Source organism: Chiroxiphia lanceolata, chromosome Z (genome assembly GCF_009829145.1).
Source record: "Chiroxiphia lanceolata isolate bChiLan1 chromosome Z, bChiLan1.pri, whole genome shotgun sequence".
Taxonomy (NCBI): domain Eukaryota; kingdom Metazoa; phylum Chordata; class Aves; order Passeriformes; family Pipridae; genus Chiroxiphia; species Chiroxiphia lanceolata.
In genome coordinates, this window is record NC_045671.1 from 14810271 (window position 1) to 14825836 (window position 15566).

A 15566-nucleotide genomic window follows, 5' to 3' on the forward strand; every position below is an offset into this window, starting at 1 on the left:
TAAGTGTCCCAGAGCTCTCTGTTTCAGGATACTCAATTTAATTACTCATTTATCTAACTCAATGGTTTATCAAACAACTTCATCACTGCCACCCCTAATTTTACTAGAGAAGAACACTGTTACTGAAAGCTGAAGCCAAGCATACTTTGGAATTTTGAGGGTGATCTAACTCAACTTATGCTCCAAAATATGCAGCTACTTGTTCTTCAAGAAAAATCTGTCTCTTGGAAATATTCATGTTTTCACAATATTGTTTTGCATTCTGATGGTGCTAAGTTTCTTGGGGCACAGTCCACAGCTATTGAAGGCATTTGAAAATTTAAGATAGACATACTTCATTTATTACACAAAAATAAAACAGGTGAACAAGATAGAGAACTTATTACAAATTATGTATATAAATACATTACTTTCTGGGTTTTTTTCAGCTGGAAGGTGGATTTCAAAAAGGTATGAGAAACTACTTAAACAAGTGTGTTTTAGATAAACTTCAAAGCAAATGTGTGACAGAAGAGAAACTTTCTAGAACACAGATTAGTTTAAACAGAAACTTGCAAATAATAAGGAGAAAAGTAGACACCTTATTTAATTTGAAGTATGTACTTTGCTTACTCCTTTAAAGGCCACAAGGTGACAAACCAATCAATTCAATTATATGAAGCAAGAAACATGAAAACAAACACTAATCACTTAGATTTAGTTTACTCACCATAACTATGCATTAATGCTTATGCATAACAAGTGAACTAATGTGACCCCTTCTAATTGAAGCAACTAAACATACTCTCACCAAAAGCTTCTTCTTCCCCAGAGCTTAACCAAACAGGAAATAGTTCTATTAGACAATAAATCCAACCAGATGGATGGTTCTGAATGAGTTGACAAGAGCCCTGGTACCAACAGCCAGTCTGCAATCAGAATGTGGAGCAAACTTACAATTTGTTCAAATTTTAGCTGTAAAATTTTAGCTGTAAAATGAAAGAACATTACATTTCATAAAAATCACATATATTGACTAAACCCTATATATACATTTCCAGGTGTTAGCAACTTCTTGAGTATTAAATCAGAAACAGAATGAGTTCTCTCTGTAAAAGATCATAGTTAACAGCTTCACTGAAGTTATTTGGTCTATAATAATTTTAAAAAATAAATAAAATAAAAATAAATAAAATAAAAATAAATAAAATAAAAATAAATAAAATAAAAATAAATAAAATAAAAATAAATAAAATAAAAATAAAAATAAATTAAAAAATAAATAAAAAAATAAAAATAAATAAAATAAAAATAAATAAAATAAAAATAAATTTTAACATGGGGTAATGGCTTTAAATTAAAAGAGCAGAGATTTAGGTTAGATGTTAGGAAGAAATTCTTTACTGTGAGGGTGGTGAGAATTTGAACAGGTTGCCCAGAGAACCTGTGGATACCCACCTCTGGTAGCAGAAGTGTTCAAGTCTTTGAGCAACCTGGTCTAGTGGAAGGTGCCCCTCTCCATGGCAAGGGGGCTGGAACTAGATGATCTTTAACATTCCTTCCAACCCAAGCCTTTCTTTGATCCTATGGAATATAACTAGTTAAGGTCTGAAGTCTAATTTCATAGCAATTCATATTCCCTGTAAGCCAACTACTATCCCATGATGGAAGCATTTGCAATGCTTTTTTTTTTGTTCAAAGTTTACTACTCTTCAGAGGAAAGAACCCCAGAATCATTAAATCATTTAGGTTGGAAAAGATCATTAAGTCCAAGCATTAACCCAGCAGTGTCAAGTCTTTTAAATACCCCCAGGGATTCTGAATCAACCCCTTCCCTGGGCAACCTGTTCCAAAGCTTGACCTTCCATGAACAAATTTTCTTAGCATCCTATCTAAACCTCCCCAGCACAGCCTTGAAGCCATTTCTTCTTATCACACAGCCTGTCACAGGAGAAGAGACCAACCCCCACCTGACTACAACCTCCTTTCAGGAAGTTGTGAAGAGCAATAAGGTCACCCCTGAGCCTCCTTTTCTCCAGGCTGAATAACCCCAGCTTCCTCAGCCTCTCCTCATAGAACCTGTGCTCCAGAATCTTTCCGAGGTCTGCTGCCTTTCTCTGGACACATTCCAGCACCTCAATGTCTTTCTTGTAGTGAGGGGCTCAGAATCAGACAGAATCAAGTAGCATCTGGAGCATGCCAGAAAAGTTTATGGAATCTGATGGGTTTTTTTAGAGAAGCAGTCTGGTCAGAACTGGTTTGGTCATAGTTCATCCTACTTCTGAGTCAGGAACTAATTAGATGACTCTCACTTTTTCAGCTCTATTTGTTATGATTTTATCATGTGACCATGAAAAGCAAAGACATTGTGCATCAAAGGAGGCTTCCTGTTTCTGAGGCTTCCTATATTTCACGAATCTGTGCCATGAAGCCTTGCATCAGCAACACAAATCCATTAACTCACCTGTCTGTAAAGCACTTTTCTCAATTATGCCCTTCTTTTAAAAGGAAGCATTTCAACCTTGAAAAACCCAGAACAGCTATTGAAAAAGACCTTTACATGAAGACCTTCTTCGATATCCCAAGTAACTCTTGCAAAGCTCCACTAAGACTCAAAGCCTACTCTTCAAGTAAGCAGTCTGTTTTCAGTACAAAACACAGACAAAGCCACCAGAAATCTACTTAAGTCAGTTTAAGAGCTAAGGAATACAGCTATGTTTAGTGCCTAAACAGCAACACAAAGACCTGCAATAGTTCAACATACTAAGCATATAATAGTAAAAATTTATAACTTCTATAAATAAATAAAAGTTTTGGCACCACATTTGCTACACACTCTCTTTTCAGTCCTCCACTGAATACCTCTTCCTTCTTAAGAAGACCTTCCTTGAAACAGTTTTTACAGTAAACAGGCAATACACATGCTGAAATATAATACAAGTGGCTTTTTTAACAAAAATATTCTAGCAATGAGAGAACAGGGAATCAAAAATAGAAAATTCTGAACCCTGGTCACACACAATACCACAGCATGGGAAAAAAAGGTTACTTCATTAGAACGAGATGCTAAGAGAAAAAAAGATATCAGCTTACCTGGCTCATCTATATCACCTAAAGAAGCCTTGTAAAGGCCAGAAAGGGGCCAGAAAGAGGACAGAGTAGTAGACAACATGAAATCAGTGGCATTCCTTGCAATAATATTCAAGAATTTGAGCAAATTAACATCTTCCTTCCTCAAGAGCTTCTTACACGACAGGATCTTAAAAGGGAAAATCCCTAACTCCTACAAAAGAAGCCACAAAACAAGCTTCTCTTTTCTGAATCCCATGCTAGAATTCACAAACAAATTTGCAATCACAATAGATTTTTTTCTACTTGTGTTCTAATTTCAACAGTAAAAAGAGCAGAAGGTTAATGCAAGTATTCAAATGCCTAGATACCAGTTGCTTGAGGCACTGTGATTCACAACCACAAGATCTTGTCTAGAACTTGCTGTGGAGTATCAGTACATTGTTTGCATTTTACATGTCAGTTTACTCTGCTGAAAAACAAAGTAGCTTGTGTCTCACCAGGAAGTTTGAAAGTTGAGCCACTATTGTGAGATTTGGGAATACAAGCAGACAGAATAATAAAAACCATCATGAGGAAGAGTTCCAGTGGCATTTCCAAATACATTCATATTTCATACTTACTAAGAGCTTTACTCATATTCTCCATCTGAATCTGATTTACCATCGACTAAATTCTTATTGAAGGGTGATAGCTTATAAAAGATGAATTAATATTACATTATAGGCTCAGCACAACACACACCTAATACCTCAGTTTCTTTTATTGTGGTTTTCTTGATCAGTATTCAATAGTCCTAGAGCCTCATATTTTCATCAGCTCAGCACAGCTCATTCCCCAGCAGTTGTTTTTCAGAGGTTTTTTTTTAGTTGTGTTTCCTTTTTTTTTTTAACATACATTTTGACCTTTTTATTCATGGGTTGTTTGGATTTAGAATTTCCTTTTATGACCCCTATATTATTCTTTCCTGGGAGGCTGAGGTCCAGTATTTGGGTCTCTCATGCTGCTGTAGCCATTGCTTTTTAATCTGGTATGTCAAGGTGTCTGTTTCTACATTTGATCCTTTTTGGAGTCGTCTTCTTGTTCAAAGTGAAATGAGATGTCACAATGAAAAGCATTTTAGAACCATTGAAACCAAGAGTTACTTGCCTGTAACATCGCACAATATGACCCAAGCTGTTCTTGTGATCCTCTCTCTTAGTAGATTCATTCATAAATTCAAGCAGAGAAAAAACCAACACACAATTCTTATAAAGAGCAAGGCAAAAGCATCTGAAACACAAATCTTGATGTCAGTGACCAGAAGTCTTGAAGAGGACGTCAGAAAGGTTGAGTGAAATAAGGTAAGTCTAGCACTTTAACTGGTAATATTAAATACAGCTAAGAAATTGAAGTTGCAACTTTGGGAAGCCTAAGAACAAACATTGCTGCAAGCGGAGGTATCAGAGGTTTGCCTACACTCACAGAGGCAACTGTGACATCACCAGAAATAGAATTTTAAAGTCTTGGTTACAACACCATGTGACAGCTGTACGTAGCCTCTGATTTCAAGGACAAAAGACATGCTTGACATCACCTCTCTCATCTTGACCAATTCCTAAAAGTCTATTGCCCAGAACAGCATACTAACAACACCTAGTTACTTTAAAGCTACCTTTTGAAATTTATGTATGTATATTCATACACATTCAGACCAGTGGAACCAGAGTACAAAATTATGACATCTATTAAACACTGTTGTTTTCTACTCTTAAACAACATAATACCCAGCAATATAAACCCAATAAAAATTCAGTACAGTTTTGTACCATATAAATCCTTGCCAACAAAAATGAAGTGGCACTCAAAGGTGATGGAATATAAATAGTTTTATGATTTGTGTGCAATATAATCAAACTGATCAAAATATAAGCATTGCAGTAGAAAGCTGATCTAAAAGCACTATTTAATTTAAAAAGTATCTAAAGGATGCTGTAGAACAGCCTTTCCAAAGGCACTTATGGCTTTAATTACACATGAACACAATCTCAAACTATTTTGAAGACAGCAGACTATAAAGAAGCTGTAGCAGCAAGGTATTTAGCAAACTAACTTCAACAACTGAGAAAACATTTTCAACTTTATGGTGAGAAGAAAAAATAAAAACACCAACGCCAGACACATAGTAATAGAGAGAATTAGAAGTGTCTTTTCCCAAAAAAAAGCTAATTCATAACAGATGAAATTCTGGGGCATTTGGTGCACTTCCTTTATTTATTTATTTTTCATCTACTATCCACTTGTATGATTTCTTCCCTTAAAAGATACCTATTCTTGAAATGCAGGATGTCTTCAGAAAACAAAGTTGAACTATTTACAGTAGCAATCATAATGGAAACATATCACCAATGTCCTCAGGACACAGTGCAAGCATGTTCACAGGAAAAAGCAATCTTCTATCAGTCTAAGGAAAACAGACAGTTTTTGAGCTCACAGTATCAAAACAAGTTTAAGATCCACAGAATAAATTTTTCCCACTTCTGCTGTAATATGACATCTTGTAAAAAACATAATTATTCTGTAAGAAATATAAGTTCTAATGCTCTCTGGTTTTCCAGCTGCTTTTCAAGGCAAATACAGACCAACAAGAAACACTTTACAATTCAGACTCAAAAGCAACACCACTTTTGGGAAGAGTGTGACAAAAACCAGAACAATAAAAAAACTACAACTGCATGCAAAATACTACGAATGGTATATATTACTGTTGCTTGCTATTTCCATTTGGAAATCAACTGTTATATTCTTATTTGTACAATGGTACAAGATAGAGGATGTGATTGCATTCCTGCAGACAGTAGCATATGCAGTTCTTAGCATAATCACAGGGCGCAATCTTTCATCACAACTTAGACTTGACCAGTCAAGAGTCCAGAGATCCTTGCAAATTAACTTGCTTTTCTGCAAGCCTCATTGCTATACACAGTCTCTGGATTACACAGTGTGAAAGAAAAAATTTACTTCCACAAGAGAGCCATTTCTAGTCTTTTCACCCTCTCTGTAATTAATATTACATACCTAACTGCTAGATTTGTACACTTGCCACTAATTCAACATGCCCCCCCGCTACCTTTTCAAGTCCACAGTCTCAGGGCAGTTGAGATTTCAAACAGATCATATTTTTCATAGGAGATTGTCAGATTTTTTAATGTCTTTTCTTTGCAATGTATTTACAATTTACATTTTAAACCTATTATTCATTTAAAACTATTTATTTTTTTAATAACTAAAGAAGCTACTTTGCAAACTGCACAAAAAAAGAGGATGCTCAGTAGAGACCACCAGAAAAATTCCATGCTCATGATGCCATCACCCCCTGCATCACTTGAGCCTAAAAAGAGTAGTTAATCTTTCATGTGAAACAGCCACTGAAGGCAAAACATGACATTTTGTCATGACATTACACAACAGTTTTCTGGAAAGACAGCAGGATTAAGGATTAGGAATCCTGACTTCCAAAGGAAAGAGGCAAAATAGCACTTATGTACAGAATAAGTGACAACACAGCTTTGATAAATGCAAATTGAACAACAACTTGTCCGAACAGAAAAGACAGGAGACTTTTTGTAATGAGGATCTGGGCTTTTCCTCTTACCCTCCCTAAAGCTAATGGTCTGTGGAACAACACTGCTGCTTTCTAGAGCAGGAAGGGGCCATTGACAGCAGAGATAAATCAGAAGGAACACAACCCCTATTCATCAACTCCCTAGTCCAGGACAAAGCTCTATTCCAACCTGCAAGTTTGTCAAACAGACATTATGCAAAAATTAACTGGCTGATTTGACAAACCATACCTTTCACAGTTAAATCAATTACTAGTTGTCAGAGGTTCTCAAAGAGCTGTAAATGCAGCGCACATCAAGTTAGTAGCTCAGGGAAGCAATGCTGTCGCAGCAGCATTGGTTGGACCAAGCTGCTGAGCTCTTTTCACAGATCAAATGAGCTCTGGCCACAAGGAGAAGCTGCTCAGTAATGTGAGTACAGTACATTATATCCAACATTCACATGCACAGAGCAATACATGCATCAGAACAGTCTTTCTCATGTTTTGGTTGGTAGCACTGCAAATCCCAACTAGCACGGTTTAAGCAGCTTGACTACAGATTTACAACGAAAAATGGGCACAGTCTCACCCCCTGCAAGGTCACTGCCAAGACTCTGGTGACAGCAAGCACCTTTTATTTTAGGGTGGAAGTTAAAAGCATTTACACCTTTCCAACAGTCTACCCACAGAACATCAGCAGTGGCTGTGAATGGGATTATACACATTTCCCAGAGGGTAGCACATAAAAGGATTTTTTCCGGCTGCACTTTTGTGCCTTTGTTTTGCTGCTCAGGTCAAGAACATGACATGGGAAAGGGAGGAGTAGACAGGATATGCTATATGAGTTTTGTTATTACTTTAACTTAGCATTTTCCAATGGGAAACCATGTCAGGGAGGGGAAGCAGGAACAATCTCACAGGAAGCTTTCCATACTGTAAGTCACAGGCTGGCTCCACAGCCTTCCAAACATACTCCCATGATTACTTCCTATTCAATGGCTGCCTTTAGTTACTGCCTTGGTTTCTCTTCTCTTAAAAGCTTCCCCTCCACGACTTCATCAGTAAATGTTGTTTCTGTTTTGTTCTAATGTAAGACAAATTTCTCAGCACAACAGCTGTTTCCAGTCAAACCATTTCAACATCAATTTATTATTATAAACAAAGGCAAATGTAAGTAAGTTCAATGTAAACCAGAAAACTAAAAGCACATTTGCATCATTTACTATACTTAACATATATAAACTATAGAAAGTACAGCTGTAAAAATGCATCATTCATTTCCACATCTCACTATGCAAATTCAAGGCAAGACATTGCCAACATTGATGCAATGCTGCTACAGTGTGTCATTTTTGCCATACCCAGCATCTGAAAGAAGAAAGCTCTACAGAGGGCTTTTTGTTAAACAAAATTGTTTTTAAACAAAATTATTTATCAAATGATGCTCCATTTTGAAACCAAGGAAAACTATTACTTTATAATTTCCTGAGACAGGAAAATGCTATTTTCCAGTATTTTTTCTTCTAATGTATAGCAGCAGAAGACCATGTATTCCACTAAGTCTCCTTAGGTATTTTTGCATGGTTCTCATCCCTGCAGAGGCTTCTGTCCTTGCTTTGCTATCCAAAACAACCAGTAATGTGAAAATTATTTTTCATGTGTTCCTGAAGTCATAGTTAAGGGCCAGATGCAGACACCCCTGTTCAAGCTTAAAATTATATGCAAACAGCTGAAAAGAAAGAAGTTTCAAAGCCTAGTACAGAATATCAGAGAACCTTCCAGATAACATGTGTAGGCATACAATCATGCACACTGTTTCTGAGATGGATTCCTAAGTATCTATAAAGGTGGCAAATGTTCCATCATAAAAATTGTTTTTCAAGACAAAAAAATTCAGATCATTTTTCTTCTGAAGTTCACGTAGGTTGAATTTGCCATCGTTATTTTATTGGGATTTTTACCTGGTCAAGAAAACTAAATCAGAAACAAAAAGGAAATAAACTATAACATAATGATAAGCTTAGTTACAATCTGCTATATGCTTACAATCTCCACAGCCAAGCAGATTCAAGAAGTCATTTATCTGCCTGTTCCCACAGATCGAATTGACACATCTGATGCAGACACTAGTATAGTGGAAGAAGCAGAAACAGACACCTGAAAAACTGGTACTCCTGCCAGAAGCTACTAGCTGTGTGAAACATGCAGGAAATAGAGTTTATTTTCATTGGTTGAGTGATTTCTTAATCCTAAAAGTTTTCATTTGAGTTTGTGATAATGTTTTCCTTTTAGGATACACATCTATGAGTTTCAGATCCTCACAAATATCTATACAGTTTTTATATTAACCACCTTTGCTTTTCTTCTATCGCCTTTCAAGGGTATACACTTCAAAGTAACCTCACTTGGTTTATTTCCCCAAAATAGGCAAAGATGTACTCTTGCAAAGATGTATGTTTTTCCTAGCTCAAGACAACAAAGTTTTGTCTTCTTAGTTATGGTAGTTGAAGGCATCACAGGCTCTTTTGCCATGGATCACTATATAAAGCCTTCCATCTCATAATCATAAATGCCATAAAAACAGGAAGCCTATTTAATGGTATAGTACAGTTAAAGTAATGGGTGCTTGAGAGTGTTACTGATAAGTAGATTGATAACAGACTAACAGTTGAGATGTCTGTAGTCCAAAGGACTGAGAGCCTTTGTAAGATACTTGCAGTACTGTACAATGAGGACATGCAGAACAGTAAGTGACCAAGTAATACAGTAAAACTGAAAACATGGTGCTGCTAAGGACTGGAGTTCCAGAGACTCCTTAGATTTTGCACAAAAATCAATCAACTAGCAAAAAGAAAATCTATTAAATCTGCGAAACAGCATGCAGCAGAAAGAACACAACACAAGGAATTAATTAAAAGGGAAATACGAATTGGAGTTTTGTGTTTTGTTTCTTAACATCATTATGGACCACAATACTTGCTAGCTGCCAGATGCTCACATACCTGAGCAACAAATCTAGCAGAGTTACAAGCAGAAGCAGGGCATAGAACACAGGGAGGAACTATCATGCTGCATTTCTGCATAGCTCACTTCAGCAGGCCTCTCTGTTTACTCTGATATCAAAGCTGTCCAAGCCTACTTCCCAGTCAGATCATCTGAAACTCACCTTTCCAATGATAGGCATTCTCATATAAGCAGTATTCTCTGCATCTAACACTTTCCTAACAGAACTATTTTAGCCTTCAAATGCACTTTTCATGGGACCCATGTGCTGCCTCTACAACTGTGGCCACAACAGTGCATCTCTGGATACTCTGGAAGCCTACTCATCATCCTCCTTACTGTCCTTTGTTAAGTACCAGCAGTCAATGAAATCAGTTTCTCTCAGCATTTTCATATGTGAAGGTAGTCCTTTTTATTTTTCAATTTAAAACATCTGATGAAATTAAGTATTTTGCTGCCCAAAAGTTCACAGTGAGATACCAGCTACACAACTATCACTATAACCACAGCTACTAACTACCACTTAGCTGTGCACTGTGGTTTACAGACAACTTAATCTATTTTAAACTAACACTGAACCAGTTATTGTCAGAGCATGTATTTTGCTGTACATTGTACCTTTGTACACCCAGATCTGCAATACACACACATTTATACTTGGACATTCCCTCAAATTAATTTGAGCAGCTTACTATAGCCTTCTAAAAAGCTGGCAGACAGTTTGTGTACCTTGCAACCATGAAAACCTCATACTGTAACCCTCTCTGATCCTTCATTTAAATTTCTCTTATCGCACAGGATTTTTAGAAAGGAAGTCTTCCTAAGAAATTTAAATACCATAGGAAAATATACCTTTGATTTTGCAAGTAGTGCTTTCCTCCATGAGTATTTTGTCCATATTGCCCCAACCTGTTATTTTCTACCATTTAGAAACTAGACTTTCAAATGTTGAAAACACAACGGAGGCAAATGTCATGGGGAAAAAACCTCAAGCAGATATTAAGGCAACCAAATTCTGTGAACAAAAGCAAATGTTAAGCTTTGTGATTCTGTTCTCTAGTAAGACTTACTGATGGCATATAGTGCTCATCACTTTTGTTCAAAACTCACCTACACTTCTGACTGTACATTCTAATCAAACATGAAGTGGCATGCGCCAGCCTGCATCCTGAAAAGTGTTAACAGAAGGAGCAGCACTCATGCTCCAAAACCTCCAGGATATGAAGCATGATCTGAGCAACACACTCTTCTACGTTTCTATGAAACACCCCACTCATCTAATTGTTTTCATCATTAATTGGAACAACTGGGAACAGGAAAAAAAATAAGCATATTTGGGACGTATGCTTGAAGTAAACCTCATTTCTTAATATAATGTTTGGGAAGTTTAACTTCGCATTTGGAATATATTAAGGCTCTTCAGACAAAGTTTGCAATATGTGCATTTAGCTAACAAGTTTTAATATATGACATTACTCAAACATTTTAGATATTTAACAGCAAATGTACACAAACCCTTCAGCAATTACATTAGGCAAGAATTCTCAGCAACTGATGCACGTGAATTCTAGATTTTCTTATATCTTAAGATGTTGGCTGAATTTTTCTTTACCTTTTTAAGTAAAGTGGAGAATACTTTTTTTATTCTGGTATTAGTAAATCTTTGACAGGACAAAAACACACTGTAGTTTTTTTATGTAAATTAATATGACAAATACCTTTTGCTATCTGCATTACTCAATTCCAATCCTAAAAAACTTAAGCAAATTCTTTTCGCTCAAATGGCATTAACACTAACAACAAAATAGTTAGTTAAAACGTTGCCTTACCGTGTAAATGCCAATTCTACAAACAGCAAATGAGAGCTGGATACATTCAGACATAGTCTAAAGGAATTAAAATAAAGACATTACCAAGAATGCTATTTATTAAGAATTACTGTTCTTCCCATCTCTCCCCTCTCCCCTGAAGGAAACACCTTATCGTTCTTCTGCAGGGCTGTATTATAAACAACCCGAGAAAAATGCTATATAAATTCAGATTATACAGATACTTACTACCTTTCATATACAGAAGCAGCTGCCAACAGCATTACAACTCATTAATTCAGTATTTCATTATAGGCCACAAACTACCTAATGATCCCCAAAAGGCCTGAACACATTAACAATTTGCATGTAAGCTTTCAGTCTCATTTATTTTTATCTACTCTGGTTTAAAAACCACCTACAAGAGACATTTTAATGGAGTGCTTTTTGGCTTCTTAGTAGACTATAAAGAGCATCTATGTTTAAATGTTACAGTTCTTCTCTCTCTGTACCATCACTGAAACTTTCTTCCTCTATATAATAAAATGATACATATAATTTAATGTTCCCACATTTCTGAAGTCTTTCTCTTAATTTTCTGATATTGTCATGTTCAAAATAGAACTCTTGAATATTTTATTTCATCTGTTCTTACAGCTGTGAATAATCATATTAAAAGTTTTTACCCTCAACTCGCTCATCTGTTGTGATGACACAATTCTATGTCTTCTGCAGTCACCCAGAGAGGCTGAGGACGGACTATGAATTTCTGACGAAACAGATGAAAAACGCCTTCTTTAATTAGCATAAAGAAGCCAGGAAATAAATGCGACTATCCAACATCAAAATAAAAACTACTATATGTTGCCATTTTTGCAAAATGATCACATATAATAAACCAGGCTTACAATGATTTATTCGGAAGAGTAATTGAGGAATTACTTTAAATCAGCTATTTGAGAAGTCACTGTAGACAAAAATTAAAGCAATCAACTGGAACATTTTTACTACTTAACAAGTTCATACATCATCTGCAGGTATTTTAAGATAAAGTGCTGGATGCTACAGACTTCAAACAGTATCAGTCAAAACATTTCTTCTCAGTCTCTGGTTTCTAACTTCTCCCCCTCCAAAAAACAAAACACAAAAAACCCCCTGCAATTGAAATACCCATTTAATTAGAAGTGTGATATAAAAAAAAAAGAGATCTTATTAATTATAATAGCAAATAGAAAATATGTAATTATAATGGAAAAACGTGTAGCAACATTTTTCTTTTGCTGTAACCGTTTAATCTAAATTTTGAACACACACTATTTCACTGAACTGTCTAAAAGCTTTTGACTTTCACTGAAAGCCAAAAAGCACAGCACAGAAGAGACCTGAACTTCAACAGCATGGTTGATTTTTATTTTTTCCCCTTACTGGAAGTAATCTAGCATATTATTACTGAAAAGGAAATGCTGATTCAAAGCACCATTTCAATTGCAAGAAATTTTTTTTTTCAGTTTTAAGAACAAACAGCCAAGTCTACGTGCCCCAAGTTTCTCCCAGAAAAAAAAAAATCCCAAGAAATAGACACTGACTCTGAGAAATCCTATGTTACACAAAGTGGTGGGGTGGGATTATAAACCATACCATTACCTCTTCTGACAGTATTTGCAGACCCTGTTCCAAAGGTTCCAGGCATGGATGACTTCCCCAAGCAATTTAGTCCAGTGCTTCATTATCCTCTCTACTAGAAAGTTTCCTAATGTTTAACCTGAGTCTGCTGCAATTGAAGCCCATACTTAAAATAGGGTGATACATAGAGTGATTTATATTTTCAGTATCGTGACATATTTTATGCTGATAGTAGACACAACTTTAAGTAAATGATTATTTCCGCTTGCAAGAAAAGTAAACATGCAGCAGCAGCAAACCATTACAATTTCTCAATGTATACAGTTTGCTTTTATTCTAGATTAGCACAGCATTACAAATTGTTTTCCTTCTTTTATTTTTGTTCAGTACTTTCAGGCTATACATTAGCGGGAGAACTAAGCTGCAGTTCAAATTCCCCATCGGGTGCCTGTAGATCCTTTATTCAGTAGAATAAAGCAAGATACACCTGTGTTACCTTACTCATCTGTCATTGGGTTTGCTACTGACAACATTCTGAAACAAGACTATAATAAGGCATGAATTCTAAAATTATCTCCCCATCCTACTGTCACATAAAGTACCAATGAATGTTTCCCCTATGCATTTCCCAAAGAAAAAAATCAAAGTAATCCCTTCTTCAAGCCTCCAAGATAATACTTATAAACTACAGTCTATGATGTTAAATAGGGTCATTAATCCCAGTGCTTAATTTCTCTTATATTCATCTATCCTTACCTCCAAAAATTTACATCTCCTCTCCAATACTATTTCAGTTTAATCCCTGAAAAAGTGACAGTGATTTGACATAATTAGAAGTTTAGTGATACTATCCTACAGACTATCATCTGACCTCTGAATTACAATATATGTGATAATCTGTTGCTATAATGAGGAGTTTATTCTTGATACTTGTAATCTTTCATTACTTTGGTTTTACAACTCATTGGGACCATACAACTGGGCAACAAAACAGTTGTTGGAGAATTTGCATTTAATTTACTTACAGTTTACTGCTGCTTTCGGAAAGGATTTTACATGGTAAGCATGAAAATAAAAGAAAAAAAGTAAAAATATACCTACAAATACTACAAAAGAAAGAAAGATATCTTATTTGATACAATTCTACAAAAACTAATTCTTCACAGAAGTGAATTCATATGTCCAAAGTGAAAAACGGAGTCATCAGGTCAAATATGTCAAACACGCCAATACCCACCCTTCTCCTTAGGCAGAGTCATCTTACAAACATTAAGTAAATTTCTCCCACCGGAAACTAAACTCATGGCTAACTTTCATATTCACCCAAGACTGTTATTTTAATCATACCTTTTAAAAACGTGGTTGGATATAATGACTTAGAAAGATGTCTTGCCTGTAGCTGTGCAACCTTTCATTCACAACAAGCATTTGTTGTGTCCATTTTTTCAAGCATTCAGCTATCAGTCCAAATATCAGTCAAATATTTTCAGTATTCAGTGTTTAAAACAAGAAAAAAAATCTCATACAGCTCTGCCACAGGCACACGTTATTAGTCTGCAATTGCACAAAGCCATTGTTTTAATTAATATCTATTCCCTCAGTAAATACAAAATTAAATCCTTAGTCATAATATTTACAAGAGACCACATTTTTTAAAAGATTAATTCGAGCATGTTCTGCAACTGATGACTTCAAAGGTGCAAGCACCAAGTTAAAAGCACTAGGCCCAAGAACCTTGGTGGGCAAAAGGGCGAGGGGATCCCACTCAGCTCCTCAGAAAAGATACAAAAGGCTCAACACTTGACAGAACCGCAGGAGGTGGTGGCTTTAATTCTGCCAACCAACAGAAATACTCACCTCGACCTCAACTTGCTGTGCCATAATCCTAAATAAATCACAGCACTTAGTATAGCTCCAAAACCACAAAACCAGAAAGCAACATGAGAAAAGCAAAATGTTAGGAGGTTTTTTTTCAGGCAATATGTTTCTTTAGTAAAGCAAAGATCAAGAACCCCTTCTGCTCATTTATAAAGAAGTGATACAATCCAGTAATCACTTGGAACTACTGGATCTTCCAGGCAGAAGCTTTTCCACCTCCATTCTTATCTGCATCTTTTCAGTCCATAAAATTGCAAAAATTAGCAACACAAATGTATAAAATATGCAGGTTTTAAGGCACCTATATATATGGAGCCTGAAACAAATTCTCAGTGTTTATGTGCTTTAAAGAACATCGGGGGTACCCAAAAGCACATACAACTACGCTACAGTAAAGGCAGAAGGAACTTTGACCAGAACTGCTTTTTGCTAAGCTTGTGTACTGAACTCCAACTACTAACTCCAAGGCTTCTCTTTCTGCAGAAGATGTCACAGCCCTCTAGCACATTCCATTAATAACGTTTCTAATTTAAACTCCCCAAATAGTTTTTTTTATACAGTTCTCAAGGATAAAAGACACACAAAATAATTTCATATTCTCTTATTCTCTTTTAACGCTTGCC

The 15566-nt window shown here is 35.9% G+C and overlaps 1 protein-coding gene across 3 annotated transcripts in view; it reads right to left on the bottom strand.

Annotated features, from left to right (window-relative positions):
* The window catches only part of ARL15 (ADP ribosylation factor like GTPase 15), a 243710-nt gene that overhangs the window by 209379 nt on the left and 18765 nt on the right, over positions 1 to 15566 (bottom strand). For 2 of the 3 annotated variants that reach the window (XM_032674810.1, XM_032674809.1), the window contains exons 2-5: positions 14091 to 14099; positions 13087 to 13231; positions 12129 to 12211; positions 11464 to 11520 (exon numbers count right to left, since the gene is read on the bottom strand). The exons of the other annotated variant lie outside the window; for it this stretch is intronic. In XM_032674810.1, coding sequence (XP_032530701.1) covers positions 11464 to 11520; positions 12129 to 12211; positions 13087 to 13132 — 186 coding nt within the window. In that variant the 5' untranslated portion in view covers positions 13133 to 13231; positions 14091 to 14099. The remainder of the gene's footprint in view (positions 1 to 11463; positions 11521 to 12128; positions 12212 to 13086; positions 13232 to 14090; positions 14100 to 15566) is intronic. 3 annotated transcript variants of the gene reach the window in all.